This window comes from Tamandua tetradactyla, chromosome 21 (assembly GCF_023851605.1).
Source record: "Tamandua tetradactyla isolate mTamTet1 chromosome 21, mTamTet1.pri, whole genome shotgun sequence".
Taxonomy (NCBI): domain Eukaryota; kingdom Metazoa; phylum Chordata; class Mammalia; order Pilosa; family Myrmecophagidae; genus Tamandua; species Tamandua tetradactyla.
In genome coordinates, this window is record NC_135347.1 from 7,757,149 (window position 1) to 7,778,465 (window position 21,317).

General features: G+C 34.8%; 1 protein-coding gene across 7 annotated transcripts in view; it reads right to left on the minus strand.

Annotated features, from left to right (window-relative positions):
* PRR16 (proline rich 16) overlaps positions 1-21,317 on the minus strand; it is a 206,513-nt gene that overhangs the window by 52,328 nt on the left and 132,868 nt on the right. For 2 of the 7 annotated variants that reach the window (XM_077138858.1, XM_077138860.1), the window contains one exon: positions 6,553-6,650. The exons of 4 other annotated variants lie outside the window; for them this stretch is intronic. In XM_077138858.1, coding sequence (XP_076994973.1) covers positions 6,553-6,564 — 12 coding nt within the window. In that variant the 5' untranslated portion in view covers positions 6,565-6,650. Of the gene's footprint in view, positions 1-6,552; positions 6,651-16,168; positions 17,207-21,317 lie in introns of those variants that run through there. One more of the 7 variants, XM_077138859.1, reaches the window with a different exon arrangement.

Genomic DNA, 21,317 nt, shown 5'->3' on the forward strand with positions numbered 1-21,317 from the left:
AAATATCCCCAAATTTGAAAAATCTTGAGCAATTTTGCCTCCCTTGGAGGATCACTATGCATATTAAAGTGTTTTAACATTTAATTACACAAACATTAAATGCTTACCTTAAAATGATTAAAACCAATGGATAATAGAATATAGTTCCACACTGATATTTTAAAGGCACCGAAAATCTTAATGTATAGAAACCTGCTTAATTATGTTTTAATCAGTATTTGTCAAATTACTTTAATAATGGAATCTGCTGTTCACCTGTGTAACACCTACTTACTTACACTGGAAAACACTGCTCTAGACATCTCACCAATCCATAGAAAATAAACATAATTATTTCTTATTCTCACTTTGAAACCTTATTCTAATATAATCTTGGGTGTCTGTGTCAAGAGAGAGAACACAGTTAATAAGATTTGATAACGTGGATAAGTATAAAGATGATAACAAAATAATACTATTAGCTAACATTATTAGAGCCTCACCATGTGCCAGATATTAAATGTTATATATTAAGTGTATCTCACTTAATGCTCAAACAGCCACATGGGGGGTAATTATTAGTTAGTCCTCTTTTTACAAACAAATAAATTGAGTAATATACCTAAGACACACAGCTAGATAGGGATAAGGTGGCTTTCAAATCTAGGCATGCTAAACACAGAATATACATTCTATTAATACACTTGCCTGCCTCCTATTGTGCCCTGGGCAAGCAGAGTGATTTACACATGTAAATAACCAGAACATTATGTATTTCTATTAATATGAATTAATATGAAAAACATATATTAATATGAGTGAACTAGGAAATACATAATTATTACATAAAGCTACCAAGGAAAACCTGAAATGGGAGATAACATTTATTCATCATAATTCATTCACGCAAACACAATCTTTTTGCTATAATAAAATCTTTCCATTTTTATCTGCTTCCAAAACTTTACTAAGGAGAACAATGATTAGAACATTTATTTTTTAATTCTTCTCTATCCTAGCATAATTGCATTGAGAGCACATTTTCAGATTGATGCATATTCTGTAAATAGTTGAAAATAATAAAAAAGTACCTGCAGTCAAGCACTATTTACTAAAAGGCTATAACCTTTTATTTTTTCTATGGAAAATACATTAATCCCTAATTCCAAGCTATAAAATGTGTTGCTTTTAAGTGAACAGGGCACATTTTATTGTTTTTCCCTACTGCATACTTTTAAAAGTGCAAACATTAAGTTTTTACAAATCAAATTCTATTTTGACATACAGCCTTTTAAAAAGCAAAAAGGAAATCATGCAGAAAGTAACTAGATTTAAAGACTGTGAAAAGCTGTTAAAATATAGACTTACCAACTTTTGAAAATGCATACTTTTCATGCCTTGTTCTCAGAAAGTAATACAAAGTAATGAGTAAGACATTTCATTAGATCTCTATAGCTTCCATCTCTTGGGGTAATAGATCGAATCATGCACCCCAACAAAAGACATGTTCTTAATCTTAAACTAGTTCCTGTGGCTGTGGACCCACTTATAAAAGGACTTTTGAAGGTGCTATTACTACTTAAGCTATGGCCAGCTAAATCAGGGTGAGTCTTAATCTGTATTGCCAGAGGTCTTAAAAAGAGAAGGCAGTAGCCAGAGAAAGATACAGGAGGAGACAAAAGTCAGAGATCTCCAGGGAGTGGGAGGGTAAGATACAAGCCAATGAACCCTAGGATTGTGGCAAGCCAGCACCAGAATGTCACAGAATTCTGTGAGACATCATGGCCCTGTTAATGCTTTGATTTGGGACCTCTAAATTACCTAAACCATGAGCCAATGTATTTCTATTGTTAAACCAACCAGTGTGCAGTGCCTTTTCATGCAGCTCTGGCAAATTAAGACACTTGGTAGCCTCTCTAAAGCATCAAAAGCATGAACAAAGAAGAAATTGAACTTTAGGGAGAATTTATTTTTTTCATTCCATACATACTTCTTACACCATTCTTTTTCTCAGTGTAAGGTCTCAGTATTGAAAAGGCCAGATCAGGTCTATATTCCTTGAAGTTCACATCTGACAGTGGGGAGACAACCAAGAAAGAAGAAAGCAAACACACAAATAATGTATCACAGAACAGTAAGTGTCATGAAGAAAATAAAAGATAGTACCATGAGAACGGTGTGGTGTCACGAGGCTGAGTGTGTGAGTGAGTGGGAAAGACACAAATGGAGAACTACAGCTCAGGTGGGTGGTCAAGGAAGGTACCTCTGAGATGAGAAGATCTGAGAGAAGGACATATTAAATGCAGAGATGCAGAAGCAGGGAGTCGGACCAAGGCACCCAAGAATGTCTTGTAGCTTGGAGGTCTGGGCAAGGTCATTTGGGGCTGGTATGAGATGAGTTCTGGGGTCAGAAGAGATTACAGTGGGCAGATCACACATAGGCTGCCAAGGTCAGGAGAGTGATTAAGCTCTAGTGACAATGGAGAACCAAGGAGTTTTCACAAGATAACAGAGTTCTCTTCCGTATTTCTAAAACCACACTTATGCTCTTATGGAGAAAATGGACTACAGGAGAGCAAGGAAGAAAGCAGAAACCATTTAGGGATTCATGGAAGAGCAATCTAATTAAAAGATAAGGATGCTTTAAAAGGGGGCTGTTGGTGGTGGTGAAAAAAATAATTCAGGCTGTATTTGGGAAGCAGATTTGAGGAAACTTTCCAAAGGACCAGATGTGAGAAGTGAGGAAAAGGGAGGAAGCAAAAACAGTGTTCAGAGTTTTCATGCTTGCAACTGGATACAAGATGGTAAAATTTACTGGCATAGGGAAATTAAAGGTTAAAGAGAATTATGGGTGTGGGTACTGATTCTAAAGTTCAACTTTTGCCCAACAAGTGAAGCTGGAGATTCCTATAAAACATCCAACAGAGATGAGGGGTGTGATCAGGTCTAGAGACAGAAACGTGAGAGGCGCTCACATGAAGTTGACATAGTCAGTGTCTGAAGCCATGGGGCTGGATGGCTCAGCCAGGAGAATTCCAGGGAGAGACTGAAGGAGGGAAAGAGGTAGCTCAGATAGAGTCTCTGGGCCCTGCAGAATTGAGAGGTTCAGGATAAAGGGTTGAGTAAAGAAGGTTAAGAAGGGGTAGTCCTAAAAGTAAAAGGGAACTGTAAATGTACCCATTCCCTGCACAGAACCCTGACAGATGACAGCATTCTAATGATAGTCAAAAAGTGTTCTCTGGCATTTTTTCTCAAACGGTATGGCAAGTTCACTGGCCTACGTAATACAATGACTTGTCCGCTGATTAAGGCTGGCTATGACAACACTTCAATGGAATAATGTCTGCAGTGTTTTGATGTGACACCAAAATCAAGCAAGCCCTTTTCAAGCATACCCTCCAGCAGATTATCCATCACTGCACACATTTTTAGACAATTCCAACATAACCACACAGCTCATCAACCTGTCCCACCACTGCAACTGCTGGCCGTGCTGGCCTTATCGTCCATAATTCCTCACTGTCATCATATTCCAGGTCATTCTTGGTTATAAAAAGACTTATGGTAAATTTCATTCACAGTTTTATTATGGAATTATACAATCTCCCTAGAGTTCAGATAGATATTTTTATATTCCTCTTTTTATTTCACTAAGTGAAATGGCAAACTCTGCCAAAGCTTTCCAATGCAGTGGATATTCCGTCTTCAGAACTTCAGACACTTATTAAATGCTTCATATTCCAGTCTTTGGGCTACATTAATTTCAACTCCTCTTTATTTCATAAAACACAATTCATTACTTTTATCCTTTCTCTAATTTACCTCCAACTCAAACTGAAAAATTTATTCTTATGTAAATGTCTATTTATTCTTGTCTTACATCTTGTTTACTTTTTTAACTCTCCTACTAAACTGTAAACATATGCAGGGCAAAACTGCGTCTTAACCTTCATATCCCTTATTTCTAGCACAATGGCTTATATTCTGCTCAATAAGTGTCAAGTGAATGAAATATTTAGTTAAAGTTCTATTTAGTTTAAACATTCTTTTTTTGTTTGATAAAAATGGTTAAAAATGTCAAAAGTCAGCTTTACTATGTTTTAAATTAACACTTAGGATACATTTTCCTATTGCTGTGATTCATCAGTCTCCCAGATTTTTGCACTGGGATGTGTAATTTTCATTGACATGATAGTATAATAACAAATCATTTTGAGTTACATCTAATACTCAATTTACCTAAGAGTTTTTATCCTCAAAATTAACAAAGTGATTAAAATCAATAGCAGCATTGAATGCTGGGTTCCCCTTTTGCTCAATGTAGCACCTACCTATTATATTTAATCAAAATGTATAGGCCCTCTAATAATTATGAAAAGACATTGCTAGTTCCATACTGCTATTCTTACTAGTCAACTTATAATTTCTTCAACAGTAAATTCATTTTTAATCACACTAACCTCAGCTAAGAGAGTTACATATTTAGACCTGAATTCTTCATGAAAAATTATAAATATGTTTAAGAGGTTCTGTCACTCTCAAGCATACAGGCAACAATTTAAAGGGTGCAAAATACTTCACTTGAGAAAATGATGGTTGAGACACTGCGTAATATGTACAGAGGGCCGCTTCTGAACATATTGCCAGCTTGGCCGATGCTCTCATCCTCAGACAATGAGTATCAATCCACGCCTGCTGAATGCCTCTACATAAAGAAAGATATGGTCTGGTTGTAGACAATCAAAACTTAATTCCAATGGGAAATGCTGGGCCTGTGGTGCTCTCCTTTAACTATAGAAAATGTATCAAACAGAATACATGGACACTAAGTCCTGGATTCCCGTGTCAATTACATCACCTGAAGGCCTTAGGAACTCATTAAGTGACTTGCAAAGTATTAATCAGTAAACTAATATGAGAGCCACAATCTAAATTTGAACAATTTAAAATTCTGGTCTTAACATTGTCTTTGCCACATAATTTAATCTTTGCTGTGTTGTATAGCTTCAGGGCAAATTCACATTAGCTATAAAAAAGGGAATAACAAGTCATTTCAATGATGTCTTCTATGGGTCTTGCTTGCTTGCAATGTAGACATAGACAGATTCTTTTTCTACCTTTCTTCTCAGTATCCTGATTTATTCAACAATTTGCCCTTACTTGCCTTTCTGTATATTTTTGCATCCTGCATAATGTGCTATGATTTCTTTTTTACTTACCTCCTAAGTAGCATTTGGTTAAGAGAAGATACATGTAGCTAAACTCCAAATAACATTCTTTCTTGATTTACAACAATTAGAAGACTGTGGTAAGGTTCTTGACTGTTGAAGACCAGTTTGGTTGCTACAATCCACGACTGAAAATCGTTTACTAATTACATTAGTAAATTCACCATAATGGCACACTAATATAGAAAGTTTATTTAGCAGACGACTCAGTTAAATAAAGTGACTATTGCTCAGGAGAATTCATTTCAAATACTGTTCCCAAACACATGACAAAAATGATGTAATTAATTACAGAAAAACAGTGATGGTAAACATGTCAAAATGACCTCAATATTTTACATTCTCTAGACATCTTTTACTTTTTGTGTTAGATGTAATGCCTTTACTCTTCAAATCCAATAGCTGACTGATAATTACATCTCTCAGATTTTATCTAGATATGGAAAAATCTACTATCCACATTTAAAGCACAAAATATAACTAGAATCCTGTATGAATTGAAAGATTGAAAATTAGTGCTCCAAAAGCACAGTGCATAAGGAGCAATAAACCCACATTCTTTCATAAATAGAAAAAAACTGGGACCAATGCAATCTCTATTGGTAGACTTGTATGTTGGGAAAATAGAAAATTGCACTCAAAGAACTCTGGTGACCTTGACTGTGCATGTTTTCATGACATTAGGAATTAACAGTTATTAAAGGGAATCATCCTTCTTATGGTCACATATGGTATACCAAAGATTATCCCTGAATTATGAATGAACTCTATGTACTACAAATCAACTTAAGAAAAAATGGAAATTGGCTCATATATTTGATCCTTATTATCATACATTTTGTATAATTTTTGTTACTGTCTAATGGTCAAAAGTGTTAGTTTGCCATACTCTGTAAATTAAAAAGTATCCAAATATAAACCAACTTTGTTCATAGAAAGCATGATTACTCTAACATGAACTCATTACTCCTGACACCTTGTAAGTTAAATCCTGCAATTTAAAAAAACACTATAAATGTTCCTTAAAATATTGGTAGAGCCCTACAAGGAAAGCATTGCTAAAATTCATGATATTATTAGACGTATTTTCCTCTGTGGAATTTAAACACAAAACCCAGACTGAAAAAAATGACAATTTATATGGTGATAATTAGTGTTGTGATTCTTAATCATGTTAATCATGGTCAATATTTAACAACTTTAATATTCAAAGAGATCTAATTGTTAAGCGCTACTTCTACGTATATTTCAAACAACAAATGATATATTGGACTTGCATAGTTCTTAGAAATGCTGGTATGTGGTATCCAAATTCCTGAAAACATCATGTCAAGGTGGGGCTGACCTTCTCGGGCATTTCCTGGTGTCACGTTGTCACTGTCTGCCTGCAGCACTGTTTCCCTGTTTCATCATGTGGGGAGGTGGGAGTAGGTTATGAAGCTTCTGTTAAAAAAATTAGAGAACTTTTAAAAATAGTTTTTACTTTAGACTTTCCAAAACACACTGAACTGAACGAAGTGCAGAAAGTTATGATTGGGGGCAGATGAGTGAGTATGGAGTGGAATGTACAGGTGGAGATTTACACATGAATGGAAGGAGAGGAGGAGTCACCTTATGAGATCTGTCCATGGAAGAAAGCACGTGAAGGAGCACACGATGACAGTGAACATATAAGAACCGTGAGGAAAGAGTATCAATTGAGTCTTCAAGAACATTCACTGAGGACTTACTCTTGCTCAGACAGAAAACTATCAGAAATCACCGGAATCTTTTTTGAGGTTAACATTGACTCATTAAACAATATAGCACTGCTAGTATTGTTGTCCAATGAGTTACTAACATAAACAAATTAGGACCATAAAGAGGGACAATAATCAGGAAGAGAAGGGGAAAGAAAGAAATCATGTCACGGTGCCTGATTTAAATATCCCAGGTAATGTAATGCAGAGTAGCCTCTGGAAATGAAAGCTATTCTCAAATATTTGAAGGGATGCTATATATCAAGAAATTTTAGGCTTATTTTGCGAAGTGTCAAAGGAATGAACCTCAAGAAAACAAACCTCAACACCCAGGGAATGTGAAGTCAATGGTAAAATAGCAGAGGAGATTATAAAGCAGAGGCTAAGTGACTTCCTGGAAGTGATGATGCAAGCACTGTTAAGGACCAAAAGGCAGTTGGAGACATGACCTTGAAGTCTCACCCAATCCTGAAATAATGGATCATTTCCCCAAGTGTGTGGGTGCTCAAGCCTTTGGTAATGTGTTCCCCAAACACAACAGTCACTGTTCTTGAGAAATGGTCAAACTAGATATGAATGGGAAGATAAGAGTTTGAGCCAATAGGGTCTGTTCAATAATTCATGCATTTTTGCCCTATTTAGAAAGCATCAGTTCTAACAATGCAGAAATGAGTGAGAAAAATTCTCTCCTTCAAGGATCTCAAAAGCACAGGTTGAGGGGTAGGGTAGTAAGCGAAGGGGAGAAGGGGCACAATTTATCTCAGCTTCTTGCTGCTTCCCATGATATTAATGATTTTCATAAAAACTAAGCTTGAATATTTAAGAGGAAAACCAAAATTATATCTTTGAATAAACTCAAGGCTTCCCATATAACCTCCTGTTATTACTTTCATCACTCATCCATTTATGCATGCATTTAACAAAGACTCAAGTACCAGCGAGGTGCCAGGAACACTTCTGGGTACTGGGAATACGGCAGTGAAATAAAGCAAACAAAATACCTACTTTTATTACATACATCTCAATAAAAGGAAAACTTTGAGTTTAATAAGGATTATACAGTTTGAATATAAAATACTAGTTTTAAAAGGAATCTACTGAATAGCATTATGCAGATATGATTTCATTGTTATTCAATATTAAACTGCTTTATGGTTAAAACATTTTCTAAAATCAATAGGCAAAAATAAGGGGAGCAATCAAACCTTTCAACTGCATTTTACATTAAATCCACATAGAATACTTAAAACAATATTGACAAAATCAGAGATTCATAAAGTTGTCATGCTGGAGTGGAAAGCCAAAGAAATGGTAAAAATTATGCTTTAAATGCTTCTAATGGAGTTTACCTGCCTCTCACCTTTCTTAACTGCAAAAAAATCTTTACCAAAAAAAAAAAAATAAGCCATTAAACAAACAAACAAAAAGCCTTAAGGATCTGGGAGAAAGAGATAGATGAATTGCCCCTTCCACAATCAGATTTACTGGCTGTGTGACCCCAGTCAAAGTATATATTTACTTTCCTAAGGCTCTCTTCCTTCATTCTGAAAAAGAGGTTAAGAAAATACTCATTTCATAGAGTTGATGTAAGTATCATGAGTAATGTGATGAGCTAATACCTGGAAAAGACTTAATTTTTTAAAGCACATGGTAGCTGCTTGCCAATGTTTGCTTATGGCTTGTTCTTAAATTTTTTCATTAAAGAAGTTGTGGGTTTTCAGAAACATCACATAAAAAATAGAGGGTTTCCATATACTATCCTATTATTAACATCTTGTATTACAGTGGTACATTTATTATAATTGATGAAAATACATTTACAGTTGTACTATTAACAACAGTCCATGGCTTAACCTTGGGTTCACTGCCTTTGGTCTGGAATGCAATGGATTTTTAAAACAATTTTATTCTAGTAGCATATATGCAATCTAAAATTTTCCTTTGGAGCCATATACAAATTTATAATGCAGAGCTGCTAATTGCATCTGCAATGTTCTGTTACCATCACCAATATCCATTACCAAAACTTTTCCATTATCCCAAGCAGAAGTACTGGACGCTTTAAGCATTAGTTCTATTCCCTCTTCCAACCCATCCCCTGATAACCAATATTCTAGATTCCAACTCGATGAGTTTGCTTCTTCTATTTACCTCATATCAGTGAGACCATACAATTTTTGTCCTCTGTATCTGGTTTATTTCACTCAACACAATTTCTTCAAGGTTCCCCTCTTGTCGCATGTATCAGTATTCTTTTTATGACTGAATTCTATTCCCTTGTGTATAAATATCATATTTTGTTTCTCCATTCATCAGTTGATGGACACCTCGGTTGCTTCCATCTTTTAGCAATTGAGAACAATGCCACTCTGTACATCAGTGTGCAAATATCTGTTCGAAACCATGCTTTCAATTCCTTTGGGTATATATCTAGAAGTGGGAATGTCAGGTTATATAATAATTCAATATTTAACATCCTGAGGAACTGCCAATCCGTAATTCATAGCAATGGTACCATTTTACATTACCACCAGCAATGAATGAATGTTCCTACTCTACATTTTCTCCAACATTTGTAATTTTTTTAATACTGGCCATTCTAGTAGGTGTGAAATGGTACCTCTTTGTGGTTTTGATTTACATTTCCCTGATGGCTAATGATGCTGAGTACGTTTTCATGTGCTTTTTGTCATTTTTTATATCTTCTTTGGAGAAATGTCTATTCAAGCCTCTTGCCCACCTTTAAATTGAATTGTTTGCCTTTTTGTTGTTAAGATGAAGGATTTCTGCATCTGAAGTCCTTATCAGAGATGTAATTTCCAAATATTTCCCCACATTGTGTAGGTTGATATTTTACTTTAATGATTCCTTTGAAGTACGATTTTTTTTTAATTTTGATGAGGTTCCATTTATCTATTTTTTCTTTTGTTGCTTGAGGTTGGGGTATAAAGTCTAAGAAACCATGCCTAAAACAAGGTCCCTAAGATGAGTCCCAATATTTTTTACTAAGAGTTTGTTAATTCTGGCTCTTATATTTAGGTGTTTGATCCATTCTGAGTTGGCTTTTGTATATGATATAGGGTAGGGATCCACCTTCATTCTTTTGCAAATGGAAATCTAGTTTTCCAGCCTCTTTTGTCTGAAGACGCTATTCTTTCACAATTGAGAAGTCTTTGCTTCCTTGTCAAAACTCAGTTGACTGACCATGTAAGGGTTGATTTATGAACTATCAGTTCAATTCCATTGGTTTATATGTCTGTTCTTGTGCCAGTGCCATGATGTATTAAATGCTGTATCTTTGCAATAAGTTTTATAATCAGAAAGTGTGAATCCTACAATCTATTTCTTTTTCAAAATGCCTTTGGCTAATTCAGGGCCCCTTACCCTTCAGTATAAGTGTCATGATGGCTTTTCCCTTTCTGCAAAGGTTGCAGAATAATAAGGTTCCAAAAAAATAAAAGAATTTTTATTAGGATGATATTGAATCTGTAAATTGCTTTATGCAGAGCTGACATCTTAATATTAGGTATGTGAATCCGTCAATGTCATTTTCTTTGTTTTCTTTTAGCAACGTTTCATAGTTTTTGTGTATAAGTCCTTTACATCCTTAATTGGATTTATTCCTAGGTATTTAATTCTTTTAATTACTATTGTAGAGGGAATTTTTTCTTGATTTCTTCTTCTGATTGTTCATTTCTAGCCTGTAAGGACACTACTGATTTTGGGGTGGTAATTTTATACCCCCGTCACTTCGCTGAATTCATTTATTAGCTCTAGAAGCTTTATTGTGAGTTTTTCTGGATTCTCTGTGTATAAGATCACGTCACCTGTATACAGGGAAAGTTTTATTTCTTCTTTTTGAATTTAGATACTGGGGCAAGAAGGAGGAAGAGGCCAGGAAGGGAACCCAGAACTTTTTGCACAGCTCCCCAAAGCTGTGCTTTCGTGATTAGGCTCCTGCCCAGTAAATGCAGCCCTTTAACAGTCATCTGCAGCTCTGAGGAAGCATCCCATTCGCAAGTCTTCTCTTCCATTTTTGTCCAGGGTGGGTTGAAATGATGGCTGACCTCAGATCCAGGCCCCCAGTGGTCTAAAGATGTTAATCAAAATCAGTGATCAGTAATTGGACTCTCCTTCCCCAACCCTGGATCTTGGGAAATGGGAAGTTTATGTCCTTTTCTGGCACCAATAAGCTATACCACCGGCCAGACCCCAAGCTGCCTGCTGCGGAAGTGGGAGATTGGCAACAGTAACCACTTTGGGAACAAACAATTTACCACTGGTATTAACCATAATTTACCAATCCCTTCTTCCCTGAATTCCACAGTCTTCTCCTGGACTCTTGAACTTTGAAATAATTGATTTGGACAATTCCTGCTTGTTCAATTCCTGCCTGTTCAATTCCTGCCTGTTCTGGTGGAAGGACTGATTCCTAGAGCTTCCCACTCTGCCATCTTTCCATAATTACTGTTTCTAAGTTGGAAGAATGCTATAGTAACAATGCATGTCAGAAAGTTTGCCGACCGTCTGAATGAAGACTTCTGAACCAAGCATGTAAGTCTTGTCATTAATCTAGGTGTCAAGGACAGCAGCAGCTCAAGATGCAATAGTCAGTGCCCATATGTTTCTTTGCAAAAGCAAGGTACAAGTGCCAAATTCTAAGTGAACTGCCAGAATTTCCCAGCTTTGTAATTGCCACCACTTTTTTTTTATTTTTCCATTTTGACAGTATAGATTCTGTTCTGCCGCTTGGCTGAGATTGTCTGGCTTTGCACAGTGGAAAAACTATTACCAAACCTTTCCAGCCATAACTTGTGATCTTATTCAGCAATAGTACTTTATTGCCAAGCATAAGCCGAACAATTCCTCCCTTCATCCCTCTCATGTATTTTAGACATGGTTTCAGACTAGGCTAACCAAACCGAAGTGGAAAAAGTTTGAAAATTATCTGGCAAATGTTTGAAGTAAATCATTAAGGTGAATTTCAATTATATTGAGTATTATTGTCTATTGTAGAACGAATATGTCAAAACTTTATGGTTGGTGTTAGCCACTGGTAAATAACAGAAGATGGTCTTAATTTTCAATGGGGTAGGGTACTAACTTGAATTCTTGACAGATGTAAATTTACAATTTTTGACCTCTGCAGAGTTAATCAGCATTCTTAATGTGTTTTGATCCTTCAACCTTAGCATTTGCTTATCTTTTCAAAAGCAAGATGCAATAAAGGCACAGAGTACAAGAATGGGCACCAATATTTTTTTTCAGGAATCATGATGAGTTTTATGATCAGCTTGTTGCATTATCCTGTCTCTTTTTTAATCAAAGACATATATTTTTAAAATATCTCATTCACAAGGGCAGAGTCTTGTGATCGCTGCATTAAGCCATCAGGCTTAACTAGGGCTCAAATACCTACCCATAACCCACAAGCTACAAACATCCATCAGTTAAATCCATGTGTGTGAAACTGGTTTGCTAAGGAAAACTCTATTCAAATGCTAATCATTATCCTACTGGCATATTCAAGTTTCCTTTAGAGCAGTGATAACCTCTTATTCATCTTTACAATACCAGCATCTGAAAATCAAAGGAGATTTGTTTCTTAGATAAACACAATTAATATTCAACTTTTAGTCCAAGCAGCAAAGGATATTGGAATTTCAGTTCAGATTTCTTAAATGAGCCATGTGTCTATTTACAGTGAATGCAATTTCAGGGTTCAGTCTCCTTTTTAGTGACAATCACCTAAATGGCCTGTGTCTCTACCCCAAAGAAAACATTTTTAATGAGTATCAGCGTATCACCATGCTGTTGAAATTGCACATAGAAACTGAGAAAAGACTAGAATATAAATACAAAAAGACCTGAATATAATTATATATACATCATTCATGTAAAGCAATCATACGAATTAAATGAAACATGCAAATTGCAGATTATCATTAATTGTTTTGTCCCAAATAAAATATAAAGCAAATGGTCTCAATATTTTAGTTGCAAATTATTTAGAATCAAATGTGAGGATTTAGGTTATGAAGTTTAAATTTATTTTAAACTACTTAAAGAATCATTGAAAAAAAAAATACAAAACTCCATCTTCCATAGGACATAATAATGTATTTTGAGAGAAAGAAAAAAAATAGAAAAAAATAAATTTACAAACTTTCTTGTTTCAACTAATTTTTAACTTGAAGTGCCACCTAAACCTGACAATATAAACCTTGTATTTCTCATTTACAAATTTCAGCTTTAATTGGACATTCTATGATTATACAAAAAATTAGTAATATAATAATGAATTGTGCCCCTTGTTTTAAAATTTATGTTTAATTAATATATTTCCTTTACTTTATTAACGTGGGCAAGATATACTTTGGCCATGTTCTTCTATAAATTCATTTGTGCCCTTCAACCTTTACTTAATTGCTAACTGAATGCTCTGCCCATGATCTGCCCCAAAGCATATATAATTCTCATTTGTCTTTGTCCAATAAGATGTTCTGTTCCAAAAAATAGTTAAGTGAACTTTTAAATCATCCATCACTTCAGTAAAATGCAAATGCAAGATTTTAGGATCAAAATAGGATCATGTAATCTGAGTGCTCAGTTTCAAAGGAACACATTCATTCTCATATTTAAAAACACTTCAAGGTTTTGTGGAAATGATATATGCACACTTCCCTGAATAACGCAATAAAAGAATTACACGTAGTATTCTTAAAATGATACATTGTAAAAAAAGGATCAAATCAAATAATATATACACATTGAAACTTTTTTTTAGCTTTATACTATATTTAGACCGTGTTTAAAATTACCTGAAAACTATATTGCCACATCAGGTATCAGAGTTTAAATAATGGGAGAGTGCAGTTTTGATTTGGGATATTTGAAGGCAGTATTTAATTTTGGCCAGTTACCTTTGTAGTAAAAGGGAATTAATTCAACAAGCACTGGCAAACAGATGGGCTCCGGCAGAGCGTTCTCACCACAAATATATACATTAAATGGTAAATGAATTGCTTTGCCACCTGCCCTTTCAGCTTAGATGTTCAAGGTGCTAAACAGCCCATAGTGCATACAACACACACCTGAGATTAGACTGTGGCAGAACTGCCCAAAGCCAAGCTTCCTTCTTTATGGAATGTGAGCAGTGTAGAGGACTGGCCCCAAGACAAAAGAGACTAATACTTCAGGGGAGCCTGAGAATTTTGAAACCTATGCTCAGTTCAAAAAATTAATCTGGGACCATGGGAACATAATTGAAACAGTGGTAGCTTTCTGAAGAGATTAAACTATTATTATTCCATGAACAGCCCAGAAAAATTGAAAAGAAAATGGAGTGAAGATGTCCAGATAATAACAGTCACATTTTTTAAACTGCTCTATCTTTTAATTGCATGAAATATGTAGAAGATTCAGATGCATCGCTCCAACATACCAAATTTTTGATAAAATAAATCCAGATTTCATCTAAGGAAAGCATGGATTAATTTGATAAGAAAAGCATTAACTTCAAGTTTTACTTCCATGCTGAATTATTATTATTATTATTATCATTATTAATCCTGAAACTTTTCATTGTCTAGAAGCTTAGCTGAATGGCTCTTCTTAAGAATATCATTTGTATTTCCACAATAATTTGGCAAAGATTCCAAAATGTCTTTTTCTGAAGAAAGAAGCCAAATGAGGCAACTCAATGAAGAACGTATTTTTGCATGGAATAAAAGCAGAGTTTTGGAGGAGGTGTGATATCCTTAGGATGAATAGTCAGCTCCCTTGAATATGAAAGTTGTAAGGATTACTTATCTTCACCAACACTAAAACCAGCTGGACAGACCCTCTTTTTGACATCTTTCTAGTTCTAGAAAGAGTATAACATGAATGTAAGTTGTATTTACAGTCCAGAAATCCACAAGAAATAGGCTACTCCCAGTTTATTTTCCTTGCATCAAACATATAAGAGAACTTTGGGTCATGACAGCCAGGATACAGAAATGAAACACCAGCTGAGGTCTCATGGATGTCTAATACTTATTACAATATAACTTTTTTAAAGACATGCTCTTTCATCATGGAAACAGGTTAGTAAAATCTAACCTAAAGAAATTTCCTATTGAAAGATTAAAATTACTTTATTCAGCACACAAAACCACTGATTGTACAGTACTCTAGCCAATTTTTCAAACTAATAAACTGTTTCAAAAATAACATTCACTTTATTTTTTCTTTTTGCTTTTGCATTAATTATTTTCACTCAGTCCTCTATTTTAAATACTAGTGAGATTACCAGTAATTTTGAATATCAGTGCTAGTTTCAAAATTCCTGCACAGGAAAGGCTCAGAGTAGCAATCTAATTGTAAGAGGGGGTCAGAAATCTAGTCTAAGAAATCAGTTTCACAGAGTAAGAAAAGTATTAGAGAAGGCTAAATCTTACTCAGTTCTTGCACTGCCAGAAACCTCTGATTTTTACTTTGTATTAATTTAGGTTTGAAACAAAATAGTGGACAGATTTCCAGGAAACACAAGGGAAGGGCCTCACCCAAAATACGTGCCCTCTTCCCCTTCTTCAAATAAGCTTAAAATGTTTAGATCTCAGAACATGCATCCAAATGATTACCACTGTCTGAGTGCCAGTGACTCAACTGAAGAACACCTAGATTGTCTATGCCCCTGAAGAATGAGTAAAAGAGTGCAAACTTTGCATTAATAAGTCATTAAAGGTAGTGATTCAATGGCATTTTTAAAAAAAATTGCTACTGATGAATATTTCTTTAACTTACAGTGGGAAAGAATTAATGAAGGTGTAAAAAAAATGGCGTAGGTTGTGTGAAGTCTAAAAGATTTTCCCAGAACACACACACACACACACACACACACACACACACACACACATATAGGTAACAAATTCCAGGTAAGCAAAACAAACACACAAAAACCAAAACAACTACCATAAAAGCAAAACCAAACAAAATTGTATTGGTGTGATCTAAAGAAGTTAGTGAAAATCTTTTTTAATATGCCTTGGGAAAAGAGAAAGTCTGGTCACAAATTTGCTGTCTTTGTGAAGCCGACTGTAAAAAGAATGGGTGCCCCAGAGAGCCCTCCACCAAGTCACTGGACTCGGAGCAGCACAGGGTGAGAATATCCCCTGCAGCCTCCGTGCTCACAGCGCAGCTCCCAGGACCAACCCCATCTGCTCTTAGAAATCGTCTTACCTGCCAAACTCACATTACTTAGCATAGGAAAATATCTCCAGGAAACTACACATTCATATCTGAAAACCTGAAAAGAATAAGAAGAGCTTGTTTTGGCTTCGTTCATTCAGTTTCACATTATAGCACTGTATGTAGGATATGGTGTAGAGCATTTTAAAAAAATCACTTCATTTGAATTTACAGGCATAAAAAGTTTTAGTCTTTCCCTGAAGAGTGAATAAACAAACACATACATCTCATAACTAGCTACATGAACAATGTTATTTTAAATTATGGGTGCATTTTACTGCTGTTCTTGAAACAACTGAACCAAGCACTACTGTTCACAGCTTTTAATGAAGTAGTTACAAATAGAAGAATGCACTGGTACTCAAAATTCCCACACATGCATATCTAACACAGAACAGAATGATCTTCCTTCTGAATTGAATCCAGAAAGCTTTCCTCACATTTTTGGAAAACAAAACAGTGGTGGCTGTTTTCTCAGCTAAGTGGTATTTCTCTTCCCAACACCACATAAGGGAAGGAGGGGTTATGGTCTGTCACAACATTCCATTAGAGTATCAGACTTAAGTGGTTCATAAAGTAATTTTAGGTAATAAATGGACAATTTTTAACGTAATAATTATGCATTCATTTAAGATGATTTTGAAAAATATAGCTAACTTTTCAAACCCCTGGTAGGCTTTCTTTTTAAAGAAGCACATTTATACATAAAAATTAGACAATATAAAGAAAAAGTAACATGTAAAGGTAGTTTATGCATTTTTAATTTCATTGACATGCCCCCTTTTTTTTTTCTTTTAACATGGGCAGGCACTGGGAATCAAACCTGGGAACCTGGCACGGCAGGCGAGAACCCTGCCTGCTGAGCCGCCATGGCCTGCCCTACCGCCTGCATTTTTACATGCTATTTTTTTAGGCTAACTACTGCAAAAACCATGTAATCATGGCACTGCTAAAACTAACAACATAACTTTAGCAAGTTAATTTATTCTCTAAGCATGCAGTTTCCTCTTTCTAAACTGTTAAAATAATCCCAATTATTGTTGTGAGTGGATAGAAAGTTAGACAGATAACAAAACAGGAAATATTTTCACAAAATATTTAAAATATGTGAACATATATATATATATATATATATATATATATACACACAAACATTTGATATGATAAATCAATTCAGAGCATTTTAGGAGAAACGAAGAGTGACCAAAAAAAAAAAAAAAAAAAAAAACAGGAAAACTTCCAGTCAAGTTAGCATTATAATGACATGTTTTAATGCATTTCATGCTACTTCAAGCACATAGGTGTGACTGACAAAATATGAACAGAAAACAAAACAAACAGAGCTGGGCTCCAAAATGAGATAGCATCTCCATGGAGTAGAATCAGAATAGTAACAAGAAGTGGTAAGCAGGGCTTAAGCCAGGCTGGCTATACCTTAGAGGTGGCAACTGGGTGTGCGTCCACATTTTCTGGGGTGAAGAGAGACTAAAAGGACTTCAAACAAGACTCAAAGATTCAAGTTGAAGGCTGAACAATATGTGCTGTCAACCTCCACATGAGTCTTTCATGGCCCTTTCAGGCCTAAGAAGATAGGAGACCATTAAGAGAATTCATAACTGTCTTTCCAGGAAAGAGGAAACTGACCACGCTGTCTAAGAACTGAAGGGATGCATCAACTATATCCAAAATAACACATGGGGAAAGACCAGGCTTAAAAGTGGAGGAGTCAGGAGCCAGGGGCCAAGTAGAGTGAACCATTAACTAGTAGAAAGGGTGGGTAAACACAGTGAGAATTAGAAAAACATAAGCAAACATCAACTCACAAAATGATGCTGTGTATCATGAAACTGAATGCTAAAACAGCCAAGAAAACCAATAACTGAAACAAAAAGTCCAAATAAATTTTTTAGAACATTACAAATGTATAATAAATGTGTTTACTTGTTCAAAGAGATCAAGTGGCAAAAAGCTTCCCTCAGAGAGGACCAAGAAATTATTAAACAAAATGAGAGGTTAAAGAGTGCCAATTATTTCTATCTCATTAAAGATAAATAAACCACTAAGCAGCTTTACACTTCATTAAATAAATTAACATTTAAATAAGTATATACAAAGCTTAATGAAAACCAACACACAACTGGAAATAAAAATTGCAAGGCTACCCTTTGGGGGAATGCAAGATTTATAAGTTTAGACACAAGTGTTTTGCAAAGTTACATTTTGTGCTAGTTTGAAAGGATGTGTGTAGCCTAGAAAAGTCATGTTTTAATCCTAATTCCATTTTGTAAGGGCAGCCATTCCTTCTAATCCCTATTCAGTACTGTATGTTTGAAACTGTTATTAGATCATCTCTCTGAAGAAGTGACTCAATCAAGAGTGGTTGCTAAGCTGGATTAGGTGGAGATGTGTCTCCATCCATTCAGGTGGTCTTGATTAGTTTACTGGAATCCTACAAAAGAGGAGACATTATGAAAAAAGGAGATTCTGAGAGAGCATAGAATGATAGAGTCACAAGAAGCAGAGAGCCCACCAGCCAGCAACCTTTGGAGATGAAGAAGGAAAATGCCTCCTGGGGAAATTCATGGAACAGGAAGCCAGGAGAAAGAAAGCTAGCAGATGACGCCGTGTTCACCATGTGCCCTTCCAGATGAGAGAGAAACCCTGAATGTGTTCATCATGTGTCTTCCCGCTTGAGAGAGAAACCCTGAACTTTTTTGGCCCTCTTGAATCAAGGTGTCTTTCCCTGGATGTCTTAGATTGGACATTTCTATAGACTTGTTTTAATTGGGACATTTCCACAGCCTAAAAACTATTAACTTCAACTTATTACATTCCCCTTTTTAAAATCCATTCCATTTCTGGTAATATTGCATTCTGGCAGCTAGCAAGCTAGAACGAATTTTTTGTGTATAACTTGTACAATGGCTTTGACATTCAAGTTCAAATAAAAAGAAAGAATCAGTGTCTAGAGCTTTTAAAGTAGAAGAGAGAAAGCTTAACATAGAAAACTTTATCAATCCAACAGAAGGCAGGTGAGGAAGGAAAAAAAGCTAAAAAAAAAAAGGTGGGGAGGGTATAGAAATAACAGAACAAAACTGTAGTTAATAGATTTAGATGCAAAATAATAAGTTTTCTTGTATTAAACTTCTTAAAACACCAATGGTGTAACTAGATATTTTTAAAAAGACATAGCCTGATTCCTGATTTTCCTTATATTCCTAAAATATAAGGAAATATTAAAAGTAAGATTATTAAAAAGATGTGCAAGGAAAATTCTAACTAAAAGTAAGCTGGTATAACTACACTAATATGAGAACATATTGATCTTTTAGGCAAAAATCTTTAATAAGGATAAAGAAGGTTGCTGCCTAACTATAAAAAATAATTAACAACATATAAAAATTCTGAAATTTATGCCCTCAGTCCAGCAGTCATAAATACATATAGAATGCATAAACTAACAGAATATGAAGATAAATCTGTACAATAACCTAAATGTAAACCAGTTATAATACATTTTTAAAGGATGGAAACTATTATGGAACATAATTATGACCTTTATAACTCTACAGGGAGAAACATTCCATGTTCAGGTTTGGAGGGCTCCAGCTTGTAACAAAAGCAATTGTCCCCAAATAATCATATAAATCAAATACATTTTCACTAAAATTCTACAGGGACTTTTCATAAAAGTTGACAAACTGACTTTAAATTTTCAAAGGGAAAAACAAAGGGAGAAGAATGGCCCAAAATATTCATAGTGGAATTACAAGGAGACAATGTGGAAGAGAAACAGAGAGAAAAGATAAACCTGGTACATTGGGGAAATCATCTTCCTAAATATCAAGACATTATATAACTACAGTATTTACAAAACTATGATGAATAAGAGAATAGAGTTCTCAGAAATTCACCCACACTTATGGTGAGCTGACAGGATAAATATGTGGGAAAAGAATAAATAAATAGCATCTTTAATTTACCATAAATATGGAATATTAGAATATTTTATCCCTATTTTGTTTGACAGCAAAATAGCCTCTTATTAATTCTGATTTAAATGTGAAAAACAAAATTGCAACACTTTTAGAAAAAAAATACAGAAACATATCATCTTGGGAAAGGAAATACTTCTTAAATATGAAAGGCAAAACTTCAACAGTTTCAGAAGAAAATACAGTAAAACGTAGGCTTTCTTAAACAAGTGTCTGAAACCACAAAGCATAAACTAAAGTACTGATAAGTTATACTACAAATGAAGAGAGACAGTAGAAACAATGCTAAAAGACAAACGATGGAATGGGAGGGGATATTTGTAAAACATATACCTTAATATTTAAAAATAAGAAAATATTCTATAAACCTATATGAAAGACAAATAATTCAGTAGAAAAAGATAAATAATACCTATAATATTAATAAATGAAGATGCAGGAATGGCCAACAAACATAAGAAAATATGTTCCATCCAATCAGAGAAACACTGATTAAAACATTGAAGTAAGATTTTAAAACCCTCAATAGCAAAACCTGGATACATTATCTTGTCAACCAATGGGTGAATATGTAAATAAATATGGTGTATCCATACAATGAAATGGCCATTACATTCTTTAACAAAATTTTACCAAATAGTAAGAATGCATGAACTAGACTCAGCAGTTCTGAAAAGCATAAGGTTTGTACAGAAAAAATGCTTTGCACAAGTACAGTATGGCTCAATTCAGATAAAAAGTTTAAAAACAAAGCAAGTATTGTGCTTGGAATTGTAAAAATGGCAAACACCTAATTCAGGATTGTTTTTATATCTAGGGAGAGAGGAAGAGAGAAAGGAGAATGAGATGGGTAGTGGGGGTGGGGGATGCTTACACAGAAAATGTAACTTATATTTGCAATTTTATTGTTATCAAAATATTTAAATAAAATGGAGCAAACTATTTACTTAAGCTAAATTGGGAGATAGATACAACGGTGTTGGTTATCGTGTCCTCTGCATTTTCTGCATGGTTGAAATATTTTGTTTTGTAAAATAGAGAAACATAAAAGAGGAAATTAATCTTAAAAAATATAAATGAAAGGTCTAATTTAATGGCCCAAAATTTATTGTAGAAAAGGAAGTTCCAATAGAAAGGCAAGTTTC